General features: G+C 40.4%; 1 protein-coding gene across 9 annotated transcripts in view; it reads left to right on the top strand.

Annotated features, from left to right (window-relative positions):
* The window catches only part of BCLAF1 (BCL2 associated transcription factor 1), a 30,620-nt gene extending 16,615 nt beyond the window's left edge, over positions 1-14,005 (top strand). For 3 of the 9 annotated variants that reach the window (XM_053288627.1, XM_053288617.1, XM_053288637.1), the window contains exons 8-13: positions 5,077-5,161; positions 5,894-6,069; positions 7,256-7,436; positions 11,053-11,199; positions 12,327-12,533; positions 12,660-14,005. In XM_053288627.1, coding sequence (XP_053144602.1) covers positions 5,077-5,161; positions 5,894-6,069; positions 7,256-7,436; positions 11,053-11,199; positions 12,327-12,533; positions 12,660-12,665 — 802 coding nt within the window. In that variant the 3' untranslated portion in view covers positions 12,666-14,005. Of the gene's footprint in view, positions 1-5,076; positions 5,162-5,893; positions 6,070-6,204; positions 6,327-7,255; positions 7,437-11,052; positions 11,200-12,326; positions 12,534-12,659 lie in introns of those variants that run through there. The other 6 variants (XR_008314691.1, XR_008314690.1, XM_053288657.1 and 3 more) reach the window with 6 other exon arrangements.

The raw sequence follows: 14,005 nt of genomic DNA, 5'->3' as shown, positions 1-14,005 counted from the left end.
GTATATATCAGTTTTTTTGTGTTCATATAGAATTGTTAATGTATACTAGCAGTAAACCGTGCTGTGTGAATGTGTGTAGTGATACTTGCGAAACGTTTATGTAACAACTTTTGTTTCTCATTCGTTTAAATATTGACTATGTATATCGAGGAAGGGCATATTTGAATTTTATGGCCAGGATCCAAAGAACTTTGAAATTAATTTAATGAGCTTAAGGGGATCCTCTTATAGCAGCCCTTCATGCCACACTGGCAAGCTTTAGGAAGTTTCAGAAACTGTTTGATGTGGCATGGGGGTCAGCTATTCAAATGAAAAGTCAACTAGGCTAACACAGGCTCTTTAATGAGCCTAAGCAGCTGTTTGGATCCTGGCCTAGGTTTGCTAAGTGGTAGGATATATACATATTGCACCTAGGCATCACCATTGTCATAGTATCGTTTTATTTTTGAATGAATTATGAAGCAGGTCAAGCAAACGGCAGTATTTCTGGTTATGATATTCTGTCTAGTTTGCTTCTATATGGTATTGCTATGTTTTTTAAATTAAACTTCTAGTTCAAATTTTCAACTACATTTCTCTAAGAGGAGGAGGTTTGGTTTTACAATACTGCTGTTGATTTCCTGAAATGTGTGCTTGTTGATCTTTGCTTGTATTTGTTTTGTTTGCACTTCTTTTAGAGGTCTATGTTAAAACAAACTTCAGATGAACTTTTTAATGTTTAAAAGATATTAAAATAACCTAACATATTTTTATACAAAACATGTAAGCCAAAACAAAACCGAGCAAACATTTCAGTATAATACACCATCCTCAGTGCTCTATTTAGCATGCCAGCTGAAGACACTTAAATACAGAAGGGAGAATGGAAAGCAGCAAACAGATAATAGATAACACCTGAGGCAGGAGAGAGCAGATATTTTACTGAGAAGATAAGTACCCAAAGCTTTCATACAACATTTAGTTAAATCCCAGTTTTATGATAATAGATCTATGAAATGAGGTATTGTTCTATCTGTGAGGAGGATGAGGGTTGATGTAAGGTGAAGGGGGGTAGTGTATAAAATTGAATGTGTGCAGCATTCTGTAGTGGAGAAACAGGAAGGTCCCTAATGAAAAAATGATGAATAATAATAATAATTATTATTATTATTATTAATTAAAAAACAGCAGCTTTACTGGGAACAGCCTATATTCTGCGACGATATCTATAACAATTAACAATAAAATTCTGGCATCCCAGGTCCTTGGGAAGGACTCGATGTCTGGATAAAACAAACCAGTCAATAACACCTGTCTGACTGTGTAAACAAGAAATAATAATAATAATAATATAATATATATAATATAAAAATAAGAACAAACTAACATTATTTGTCAGCCACCCCATAACAAATTGTTCTCTGGGTGGTGCACAACATTAAAAGAAAATAAACACAACACACTAAATCATAACAGACCAAAAAAGGTGTGTGTGTGTGGGTGGGGGAATACAATACAAAGTCATTTAAAAATTCTTTTAAGATCAGTTTAAAAATCAAAATTTAAATCGAGATAAGGCCTTGTGAACAAAGAGTCCTTTACCTGGCATCTAGAAGAACAAAGTGATTAAGCCAGGTTTACCTCATTGGGGAGGCTATCCCAAAAACAGGGTACAACCATAGAAAAGTCCCGCTCACTAGTTGCAACCTGCCTCACCTCATTTGGCAGGGGCACTTGAATAGGGCCTCCGAAGAAGATCTTAAAACCAGGACTGGGATATTGGAGCAAGGTACTCTCTCAGCCCAGTCCCAAGCCACCTAGGGCTTTAAAGGTTAAAACCAGCACTTTGAATGGGGCCTCGGGTGGACTGGAAACAGTGCAGCTGATGAAGCACTGGTGTAATATGCTCAAAACGTCCAGTCCCAGTTAACAACCTTGCAGCCCTATTTTGTGCCAGCTGCAGTTTTTTTTACTGTTTTCAAAGGTAGCCATGTACAATGCATTACAGTAATCTAAGCAAGAGGTTACCAGAGCATGGGTAATTGTGGTCAAGCTATTGCTGTCTAGGTAAGGTTGTAGTTGGTGTAACAGCTGAAATCAGCTGATAAAAGTTGCTTGAGCCACAGAGGCCATTTGAGCCTCTACTGACAATCCTGGATCGATGAGCACCCCCAGATTGCAATCCTGGTCCTTCAGAGGGAGTGCAACCCCATCTAGAACAGGCTGAACCCGGGCAGAGGAACTACTGACCAGTAGTACTTCTGTCTTTTCTGAATTGAATCTCAGCTTGTCACCCTCATCCAATCTATTACTGCATCCAGGCACTAATTCAGGGCAGTCACCACCTCACCTGCATCTGATGAAAACGAGAGATACAACTGAGTATCATCTGCGTATTGATGACCAAATCTCCGGATGACCTCTCCCAATGACTTCATCTAGATGTTAAACAGCATAGGGGAAAGAATGGACCTCTTGAGGAACCTCAAAGCACAACTGCCAAGGGGTTGAGCAGTAACCTCCCAGCACCACGTTTTGGAAATAGGCCTTGATGTAGGAGTGGTAATGCCTCCCACACACAACTTGGCCAGCCAATCCAAAAGGATACCATGGTCAATGGTATCAAAAGCCACTGAGAGATCCAAGAGAAGTAACAGGGTTGCACTCCCCTTGTCTCCCACTCTGCACAGGCCATTCCACAGGGCGACTAAAATAGTTTTTGTTTCAAAGCCGGTCCTGAAGCCAGATTAGCCACTCAACAGCGGCAAAATGCTTCTGTTGAGGCAAATTGCATTCAAAACTTAAATAGCAAAGTGCCCAGCAGGGGGAGCAGTCTCACGAAAACTAACAACCCAAATAAACAGCAAACTTTTTATTCCGGTCATAAAATATTTTATCAATAAATTGCAGCGATTAAATCCAAAACAAGGCATCGGAAATGTAAATGGTACCCTGCTGCTGGTGTAGGGACTGTGGTGTCACAATACAGGAAGTGTGGAAGCACACTTTAGAGATAGGTCCTGACCCCGTTGCAGGATCTAATCTGGAAAGCACCCTGATTGAAATGGATCTAGATAATCAGTTTCCTTCCAAGAGTGTCAGGAGCCACACACTCAGGCATCTTGCCCAGGGAGAGAATATTGGCCACAGGCCTATCGTTTACATCCTCTGGGTCCAGACTGGTTTCTTTAAAGTGGTCGAATAATAGCATCCCTCAGTGAGGCATTTAGAACCTGCTGGACCTGGCTAAAAATTCCCTCCCTAGTAGATTTAATAAGCCATGAAGGGCAAGGGTCAAGCAAGCACATGATTGGTCAAACTTGACTAAACACCTTGTTCACATCCTTGGGGACCAATAATTGAAACTCCTCTAGCAAAATTAGACCAGGTGTTACTGGATACCTATCCCAATGATATTGTATCAGCTGTAGAGTCCAACACATGGTGAATGTGAGTGACTTTACCCTCAAAGTGCTGTGCAAATGCGTTACAGTGTGCTACCAAGGGTTCTAATGCATCTTGCCCAGGGCTAGATTTCAAAAGGCCTCACACCACCCAGAAAGGTCCTTCTGGACAACATTGAGAGGATGCAATGGTGGATGAAAAGAAACATTTCTTCTGTTCCATCACTGACACAGAATAGACTCAGTGAGCTCTAACCTGTGTTCTCTCAGACTTACCCTGAATTTTCTTCCACTTAGATTCCAGCCGTCTCCCAGCTTGCTTCCTTGCCCTCAGCTCAAGTGTGTACCAAGGTGCTGCACGGCCTCTGCTTTGTGGGTGAGAGCACTTGGGAGCGGTTGTGTCAACTGCCCGACAAATCTTTCATTTCCAGAGAGCAACTAGGAGCGCCTGCCATACCAGCTGGAAAATTGCCCAGAGCCCTCAAGAATCCATTGGAGTCCATCAATCTCTGAGGTCCTCCACCCTTGCAGAGTGGTGTAGCTGCTGAGACTCTAAACTTCAGAGGAAGTGATCTGACCATGACATGGGCATAGATGACATGTCCACCACTTTCAAATCACCATCCTCCTGTCCAGTCAAACCAGATCTAGAGTATGCCCCAATTTATGTGTTGGGCCAATAACATATTGGGACAGCCCCCATGGTTGTCATGGCAGCCATGAGGTCCTGAGCCACTCCAGACAAGGCAGTCTCAGCATGGATGTTGAAGTTACCCAGAGTAATCATTCTGCAAGTCCTGAACACCAAATCTGAAACCACCTACGTGAGCTCAGGCAGGGAGACAGCTGAGTGGCAGGATGGGCAGTACACCAGTCGAATCCCCATTCTGTCCCAAGAGCCCAACACCAGGTACAAACACTCTGAACCAGTACTCACTTGGACCTAGAGAGGAAAATAGAGTGTTTATAAATTACAGTGACACCCCTTCCCAGGCCCTCCAGTTGATGCTGATGCTGCATTAAATACCCAGGTGGACACAGCTGGAAAAGACTAATTTCTCTCAGCTCCCCCACCACTGTTCCCTCTAACAGGGATTCCCAGCCTTTGGCTGGGAATTATGGGAGTTGTAGTCAACAACATCTGGGAAGAGGAAACACTGTCCCCACCCAGTTCTTTGTAACACAAACCAGTTTGGCCCCTCAAGAGAGAGCAAGTGCACAAGTTAAGGATGAGATGAAAGCAGTCATGAGATACATCGGTCACTGAAAGAGTTAATATTGTGTCTGCAAAAGAGAGAAGTGTTATCTGTTATTATGTGCTATCTATTATCTGTTTGTTGTTTTGGTTCTCAGCTTCTGTATTTAAGTGCCTTCAGCTGGCATGCTAAATGGAGCCCTGAGGATGGTTTATTACATCGAAAGGTTTGCTAAGCTTTGTTCTAGTTTCATGTTTTGTATAAAAATCTGTCAGTTATTTTAATATCTTTTATGCATTAAAGAGGTCGTTTGAAGTTTGTCTTTGGAGCAGTGCAATGCGTATTTCATCACTGGTATGTGGTCTGTTAATTTTTAAATAACCAGGTTTTATTTTAGACTGCAAAATGGCACTTTTCCTTTTGTGTTCCCAGTTTTCCACTTGACAGAGATGACTATTGGCAGCCATAATGATTACTTTTAAAAATCTTGCATTTAGGAGGATTGACATCTCTCCAAGTGCCCTGAGGAAGCACACCCGTTTAGCGGGAGAAGAGAGAGCCTTTAAAGAAGAAACTCAGAAAGTAGGTTATGAACTGATAGTGTTCTAGTTTTAGTGCGCCCTAAATCCATGCATGTCCCACAGTTCTGTTTTCACAAGTTGCCTTTCACAAGTTCTGTTTCTGTATTCTTGTGTGGTGTTGGGTCTATTCTGTTTCTAATCTTTCTTGCTGGGCACAATGGATTGGATTTGTGCAGTCTAATCATATTTGCTAACTTGGTACAAAAGGATTAACTACTATACTCACTGTCCCAGAAAATAGACAGAAGACATTAGTAACCAACATCCTCCACGGAGCAGCTGAATTAAGTAATTCTTCAGACTGTCTCAGTAATACGAATACGGCGAGTATTTATATACCGCTTTTCAACCAAAGTTCCCAAAGTGGTTTACATACAGAAATTAATTAAATGGCTGCCTGTCCCCAAAGGGCTCACAGTCTAAGAAACATAAGAAAGACATGAACAGCCGCCTCTGGAAGAAATTACATTTCACTCTTCTTCTTGTAGAATACTTAAAGGTTTTTAGAAGTACTTGCTCTGTGCTTGCATGGCTAACACTTTATCAGACTATTTAGTTCACTCCTTGAAAGTTTCTTTTCCTGTATTGAAACACAGTCTATTAAATATAAAAAAGAGCTATTAGGAAAAGGCGTACATTATTGCTGATGTAGTTAAGAGAAAGATATCTTCCTATAGGGCTATTTAGGGGGAATTTGGTACTAAAATATTGCACTGAAATGTGTCTGATCCAGGGAGATAAAAAATTAAAGTGTGACGCTGCTGACCTTCGACACGACATCGACCGTCGTAGAAAAGAACGAAGTAAAGAACGAGGAGACTCCAAAGGCTCCAGAGAATCCAGTGGATCCAGAAAGCAGGAGAAAATTCCAAAAGATTACAAGGATTATAAATCATACAAAGATGACAGGTAAAAAGCTTAATTCTTATTAAGTAGGTTTTTAGCTTCTAATTAGATTTTTGTAATTATAAGCTTAATTGCTTTCAGTTTTCGCTGTACAATGGAACATCTAAATTTAAACAATTAAAATTATTTGTTTTACAGCAAAAATGTATTTGTCTTTTACACGGCTTATGGTGGATGAGGACAAAAACTTTGGAATAGCAAGCTAACACTGAAAAAAAATGACAAATTAATCTGTCCTATTATCCAGGCTACATCAGGAGGTTGGACTTCAATGCAGTACATTTCTGTAAACAGTTTGTGTAAGAACTTTGGTTCGTTATGCTTGATTCCGCACTTTTTCAACTCATAACACCCAGATTATGAGAATTTTACTGAAGTATAGGTTTAATGTGGGCAAGCGAGGTGGGGGTGGAGGGCGGGAAGATCTTTGTTTCGTTTTTTTGTTTTTTCTCAAGACAGGGAGTAGGCTCTGCTTAAAGAAAAAGGTTAGTCTTAAACATAATTCATTCAATGTGTACATGTAGCAGTGGTAATTATTTCAGGTATCTCTGCCTTTTGGATTTGGTATTAAATTTCTATAAATATGATCAAATCAATGCCAAATGTATTTGCTATGGGGAAGTTGAATAAGAAGTTTGTATGTATTTTCTTGCTCTTCCACTTACGTAATAATAATGGATTTAATTGCATTTCCTTTTTCTGTTTACTTTGTATCACCGATGTCCGCACAATTTATCAGTTGCTATGTAGTTCTGCACCTAGTGAAAGGGCAATACCAGTTTTTGCTCCCTAGTACAATATGAAAACCAAATGAAATTGCATCATTTCAAAAAGTTTGCCCCTAGGTAGGAAAACAGCAACCCCACCCCCTCTGATCGTGTGTGTGTGTGTACATAATCTTATTTTTTTAGCTAGTTATGCTGATTAGCTTTGCTTTTTTAGCAGCATTAGTGTTAGTGAGCCATTCATGGTTCTAAAAATTTATGGATGGAAGATTAGCTTTGCTTTTTTAGCAGCATTAGTGTTAGTGAGCCATTCATGGTTCTAAAAATTTATGGATGGAAGCTGGCTAGTGTGATACTATAACCGTATTAGCAGGAAGCAAAAGGAGAGGCTAGCTTCAGAGTTCAGAGGAGAAATCCTGTGTATAGGATTGCTACAGCAAACAGTATGGTTTCTTATTTTTCAGTAAACAAAAAAGAGAGCAAGAACATTCTCGATCTTCCTCAACTTCCTCCCCATCTTCCTCCTCATCCAGTTCCCGAGAAGAGAAAGACTGCAAGAAAGAAAGAGACGAAGAGTTTAAACCCCATCATGACCAGAAAGAATATGCTGGTTTTACAGGAGTTGGAAGACCTAGAGGCACATTTGTAAGTTTCCTTTCCTTAAAAAAATAAAATAAAATAAAATAACTGAATTAAAGTTAGCCATTATAAGCACCAACATTATAAGTCACTATAAGGATTCAAATGTCCAGGATTCAGTTGTTCTTCTATGAAACGTCTTATGGGAAGGGAAGGCATTAGAAAGCATTTTTTGTTGGGCATCCTAAATTTCAGAGGCTGGGTGTTGTATTAAAATCTGTCCCAACTCTGGATAGGGATATGTTTTTATTTGATTGGCTTGAAACAAGCAAACAAAAAAATGACTATTCCAGCACACCTCCAGAGTATTTTACTGTTAACTTTTACAAATGCTTGATAGTAATAATTTTAAATAATGTACATTGCAGAGAAAAACACAAGTGGGAATCTTCTCACAGAATAATCTGCATCATTTTTAAGGGTTGTTTTTTTTAAGAGCAAGATTCCTGATTATTAACCACATATTCTATTCATTTACTCTTCCTTTGTATTCTTACTTCCTTTTTGCACTAGTTGATTCATTTTTTCTGACCTCTGAAACCTTTCTTTGTGTGTGTTGTCTGTCTTTTTAAATTTTATTGTTAAAAGTGGGCAGGAGGAACAGGTAATGCATGACAGGATAGTGCAGTCTAGGACTGAATGTTCAGTGGCAAATAAACTAAAAGCCAGACCTTCGGTTGTTTGATACTAGATTTAGAGACAAGTGTATACTGTCTCTATACAGCTTAAAACAGTTGCCCTGTTAGTGATATTGGGCTACAGTTAATTGCACTTCACATAGTTGTATATTTTTTAAACATGATAAAGGGATTCATAATAGGGGGAAGAAAGGTGCATTCTTGTTTACATAACACAACAGGCAGCATTTACTAGGGGTTGTTTGTATCAAACCCAAACTCCATAAGTAAGGTGTGGGCTGCTGCCACTCACATTATCTTTGTGAGTTAATAAATCCTGAAATTGTAAGTAGAGGTGTGCACAGAACCGCGGAGCTGCGGTCTGCCACTGGGGTGGGGGCTCCTTTAAGGGTGGGGGGAGGGTTTACTTACCCCTCCCGCCGCTTTCCCCCCTCCCGCCGCTTTCCCCCTTCCTGTGCACGTATTTCCGTCAGTAATTGGGGCGGCAGGATGCCTCCCCTCCCCGCGCTTGGCTGCAAAAGGCTTCAAGAAGCCTTTTGCGCGTGCGCTTCACGTCTCCGCGACGTGCACCCACACATGCGCGCGCATGTTGCGGCGACGTGAAGCCTTTTGAAGCCAAGTGGGCGGAGGGGCGGCAGCGTGAAGCCTTTCGCAGCCAAGCGGGGGGAGGGGCGGCAGGGAGGTATCCTGCTGCCCCAATTGCTGACGGAAATACGTGCACAGGAGGGGGGAAAGCGGCGGGAGGGGTAAATAACCCCCCCTTAAAGGAACCCCCACCCCAATCCACCCAAACCGCCCATGTCCGGACCGGTCCGGAGGCCTGTAGAATGGCCTCCGGCCCGGTCTGCGCACATCACTAATTGTAAGTGCCAAATCTTGAAGCCACTAACATGAGATTTTAAAATAAGGGGTTTAGCATTAGACTTTCAAACTATTCATGCTGTAATTCTTACAGTTTTTTTGTGTTAAGAATTGATGAGGACGGCTAAAACCTTTGCATAGAGTGCCATTGTCAAGAATGCTTGAGGAGTATACACCTTATGGCCTTGACTTGCTTTATTATACTTTGATTCTGACAACCCAGAAAAGTATCCAGGCTAATGCTGCTTTCGTGTGAGAACATTTCACTTATGCAGTGGGATACAGTGTAGGGATGTGCACGGATCACAGTTCGGAGAGCGATTTGTAGCTCATCCCTAGTACCTTTGAAAGAGAGGAAAGCAGGTCCATACTTGCTCCTCTGCTACTCGCTGCAGCTTCCTTTTCGGTTGGCACACCCCCCAGCTGCCATAGTGCACCAGTGACGCTCTCCCCAGCTGCCTTCATGTGATGATGACCCGCATATGGCCGCCACGCATGCATGTGCTACCTGCATGGTATGGCAGCTGGGGGGTACTCTGCCCAAACAGGAAGCTGTGTGAGCAGCAGAGGCGCAGGCATAGACCTGCTTTGCTCTCCTTTAAAGATGCTGAGGATGTGTTGTGAAGCGCTCTTCAAATTGCAATTTATGCACATCCCTAATACAGTGTTCTCTAAGGCATGCACGTGTACATGCACACAAGTTTTTTTTTTTTTATGTCTGCTCAGTTAATTTTAGATCCTGCTCAGATTGAATCAGGAAGGTCCCATTCTGAATGCATGTCTGTGTGTGCACACACTGCCTTGATACTGCCACCCAGAACACAAAAGTCATTCCACAGATGGGGGGGGGGAGAGGGGAAGAGAGGAAACACTGAATGGGAAGTGGGTGGTTTTTGCCAATTTCTCTCTTTTCCTTCTTTCTGCTGCCCTGATCCCCTTCCCATATATGATTTGAAGGCAAAAAAGTGTCTGGTGGGGCAGCGGTGGCATTATGGGCAGCACAGGGAAGTTGAGGGATGGGTGAAAATGGCCCCCTCCCCCTTTGCATGAGCAAAACATTCTTATGCAAAGGCAGCATTAGTCTGGATGTTGCCTTTAGTTATTAGTAGAAATAAATTGGTAAGCATGTTTGGATTGCAAATGTTTTTAATACTAAAGTTAGGAAGATATGCAGATATAAACAATAATAATAAAGGGATATAACCATACAGTTCTGGAATGATATACGATGGATATATAAAGGAACATAATTTAAAATGTATTGTAGTGATTAAAATAGAATGACAATTGGACTGGCTATCAAGATACTTCCATAAAAGCTTAGCTCATATAAGGTGCTTCTGCCTGACTTTTGGCTGTCCCCCTGCCCCAGGCGCCCCATCCCTAAAGGTCCCCTTGACCCTCAGGAGTGGCTTTTCAGAAGCTCAGAAGACTACTTTGAGAAGAGATGTTCCCTGAGCTTCCCCCCCACCCCACCCCCACACAAGCTCCAGATACAAGCCTATGTGTCTTCAGTTAATGTACTTTTTTGAAAGTATCCCCCCCCCCGCCCATTGAGTCTCTGTTGTGTGTTCTTCAGTTCAAATACATTAAACATACTTATTAGGTTTGTTGCAGGTCTGTTATTTCCTCTGCTTTCTTGCTTTTTCTGTTGAATATTCTAGACCAAGAGACTCCCAATTATTAAACATATGCACCTGGATAGGAATAATTCCCCAAAATTCATGTTTCATTTCCCCATTCCTCTAACTTAGGCTTTTTAGTTGTAGTTATAGGCAAACTGGAGGCATCAGTTTGCCTGAACTGATGTTTTAAAAAATCTTTTATTATTTCTCTGCGGATTATTAAGAAACACAATTTTCTTGCTGTGAAACACACTCTTTTTAATAGTGAGTGTACTAGATAAGCCAACTGTCCTTCTCCCTCCGCCCAAAAACAGATGAATGCTCTTCTGCTAGATTGAATTTGAAGTGATTGTAAAATTCTGCACATTGATTCTTAAATTCACTTTATCTGTGTGTAATGTTAGCTGAAGAATGACAAAGCATTTTAGTTAATGCGTTAAGAATTTATCATTTGCTTTGTGTAAATGAATTAAATACATAAATGCTTTGGTTAATCAGTTTCGAATTAGGGGCAGAGGAAGAGCCAGAGGCGTGTTTGCTGGAACAAATACTGGTCCCAGCAACTCAAATACTACTTTTCAAAAGAGACCGAAGGAGGAGGAATGGGATCCTGAATATACCCCTAAAAGCAAGAAATACTTCTTGGTGGGTGCCATACTGTTATGCATGCATCTTTTATCAAAATTTATCGTATTAAAATCTTAATTGAGGCAATATCTAAAGCTGCTTCTGTCATTTCAAGGATCTTAGCAGAGTCCTATGCTGAGTGTGTGAGAATTCATGTTTACCCTTCTGTCCAGTTACATAGACTGTTGGGAAATTTTGTTTTCCTTCAGATTTTTTTTTTTTTGCACAACCGTTTCACTAGCCCTTTGTGAAGGGAAGAAGAGGAAAATGTTCTGTCACTCACACAATTACAGGCTTCCCAGCAGACTTCATTCCTATACCTGTTACTAAGGGTTTTGGATTGCCTTGGAGCTGTGAGAGAAACAAGTAGTATAGCCCCATCGTAGTTGAACAGAGAGAGAGAGAGGTGCTGTCTTGTTCATATAAGTCACTTTGTGTAATTCTGATTGTAACTTTGAAATGCTGTTTTATTGGGATCAAGATGGTAGATGTTTAAAACTACCCAAAGGCCCATCACGTTTGACCAGGAAAGATGCAGAAATTCATCCTTACCATGCACCCCACTTTTCCTGCTGTTTGAGGCTACTGCCCAAAGGGTAGACCTCCTTTTCCAAATTTGGCCCTGTCTTCTCAAACCACACAGGACCTCAAGGGAGGAAAGAGTGTTTTCCTTACTCCCAATACAAAACTTGTGTTCAGGATAAGGCTTGGGAAAGAAACAGTATTCTGCAATGTTGTCTTCTCCTCGTTCCCTTTCTGGTTTTGAGCACATAGAACGAAGTTTCAGCAACATATTTTACTTCCATTGTAACCTTGGTGCTGTCCTCAGTTGTTGAAAGGAGAGGTATTGCTGCCTCCCATGTCCCTATTAATAGAGGCCAGGGCACCTAGTATCAGATGGTGGACAGGTTTAAAGGACCTCCAGTAGCGGGACCTCTGCCTGAAATTGTAGAAAGTTTCTGTCATTCAGAGTAGACAGTACTGGGCTTGATGATATAAGTCAGCTTGCAGGATATCAAAAACAGAGGACTATAATTATCAATTAGGAGAAGCTGGCAATTTGAGATTATTCTTTAAAGCTACTCTCAATAAAGACTGTGCTTTTAAACTCTTCATTTTCCTCTGTTTAATTCATGTGTACTTAGCATGACGACAGAGATGATGGTGTAGATTACTGGGCCAAAAGAGGAAGAGGTCGTGGCACGTTCCAGCGTGGCAGAGGAAGATTCAACTTCAAAAAATCAGGTAGCAGTCCAAAGTGGACACATGACAAATACCAAGGAGATGGACTTGTGGAAGATGAAGAAGAAACAATGGAAAGTGAAGACAAGGAAAGACGCAAAGAAGAAAAGGTAGATATTTCTGACTTGAATATTGAACTTTCTGATTTTAGTATTTCTTTAAAAATTTAGTTTACTTTAAAGCCATTTAAAATTCATGTAATATAGTGTAAATACTCCACATTTCCTTTCGCACAGGAATAATAAATCTGAAGATCAGTTGCGGCTGAAAAGGTTTATGCGCCATCTACACAGCATTTTTAATATGACCTTTGTCGTCAAATGAATGTAAGCATTTTACTTAAATTTTACTGTTGGAGAGTAGTTTAGTTTTCTGTTTTTGTTTGTTTTAATTCTTAAGCAATCTCACTAACTAGTTCCTGTTAATGATTATACAAAAACAAGTAGAAAAAGTATAATACTATTTGTCATGATTGACTTTTAAAAATGTTTATTGTTTGTAATAAGCAGTGTAACTTTGCTTTGTCCAGAAAATATGGTCAAAACCTTGTATTTCCTTGCCCCCTCCACAACTGTGTTTTATTCTAAAGTAAACCTTAGGTCTCCACATCTAAATCTCGAGGCAGCATTTTTAAATAAATCTGTACTTAATAGCAATCCTATGCTGGAGTATTTTCCTTAGATTTTTGTTTGTCTGGCTTATGTTTAAATTGTAGCATAACATACTTGGTGTGATTTGGGGCGGAAGACTGACATTTTGCTTAACGGTAATTCAGCCACCTAATTAATCAACATGTGGACACCACTGCAAGACTAATGGTCTGCAATCTGTTTTTACAAAACATACTGTGGATCAGGTTTGAGAACTAGAATAATTTGATATCTTTATATCCCATTTTCTGAAGAATGAGTGTAAGTAAGAGGTTTATACAAGTCAGTGTTGGGATCTTATTAATTCTTTCATACATTCACATTTCTAGACCACGATGGGAATTTTCTTCTGAACAGATCTAGATCTGACAAGTAGAGCTGTAGCTTAACAGGTGCTACGTTTCTCCGTCCACATACCCTTACTACTAATGGGGAAATGCCTCAACTGTTTGTGCAACAGCACTAAAAGTAGCTTGACCTTCTGCACACTCTTTTCTAACAAGAAGACTTGTCCTACATTCCAAACCTTTAGGCGTCCGACAGAAAGAGGTAAAATGTAGTGAAAAAATTACATTTAACACAAGCATGTTTTCAGTGTGTTGTTCAGAGTTTAAATGCATAATAAATATAGTCTTATGTAAAACCCTTTATGCTATCCATTTATAACATTTAAACAGTGTGTATGAGTGTGAAATTGTATTATTTACTGCAGGAATACTAGAGGAAGGCTCATTGTCTTCTGGTGAAAAGTGTTGGCCAGCGAATTGATGACAATATTGATCCAGCTACCAATCGTATCACTCTTTCCCCCAGTTTGTAAAATAATCTCTCCAGTTTTTCTGTGGATTTTCTTCAGATAAATAACCTGAAAATGGGATATCTCCATCATGTTTTCAGTCTTCAGTGGAATAAAGATGTGAAAATTTGAAAAA

This window comes from Hemicordylus capensis, chromosome 1 (genome assembly GCF_027244095.1).
Source record: "Hemicordylus capensis ecotype Gifberg chromosome 1, rHemCap1.1.pri, whole genome shotgun sequence".
Lineage (NCBI taxonomy): Eukaryota > Metazoa > Chordata > Lepidosauria > Squamata > Cordylidae > Hemicordylus > Hemicordylus capensis.
The sequence above is the reverse complement of the archived record's forward strand: the minus strand, read 5'-3'. Positions and strand labels throughout refer to the sequence as shown.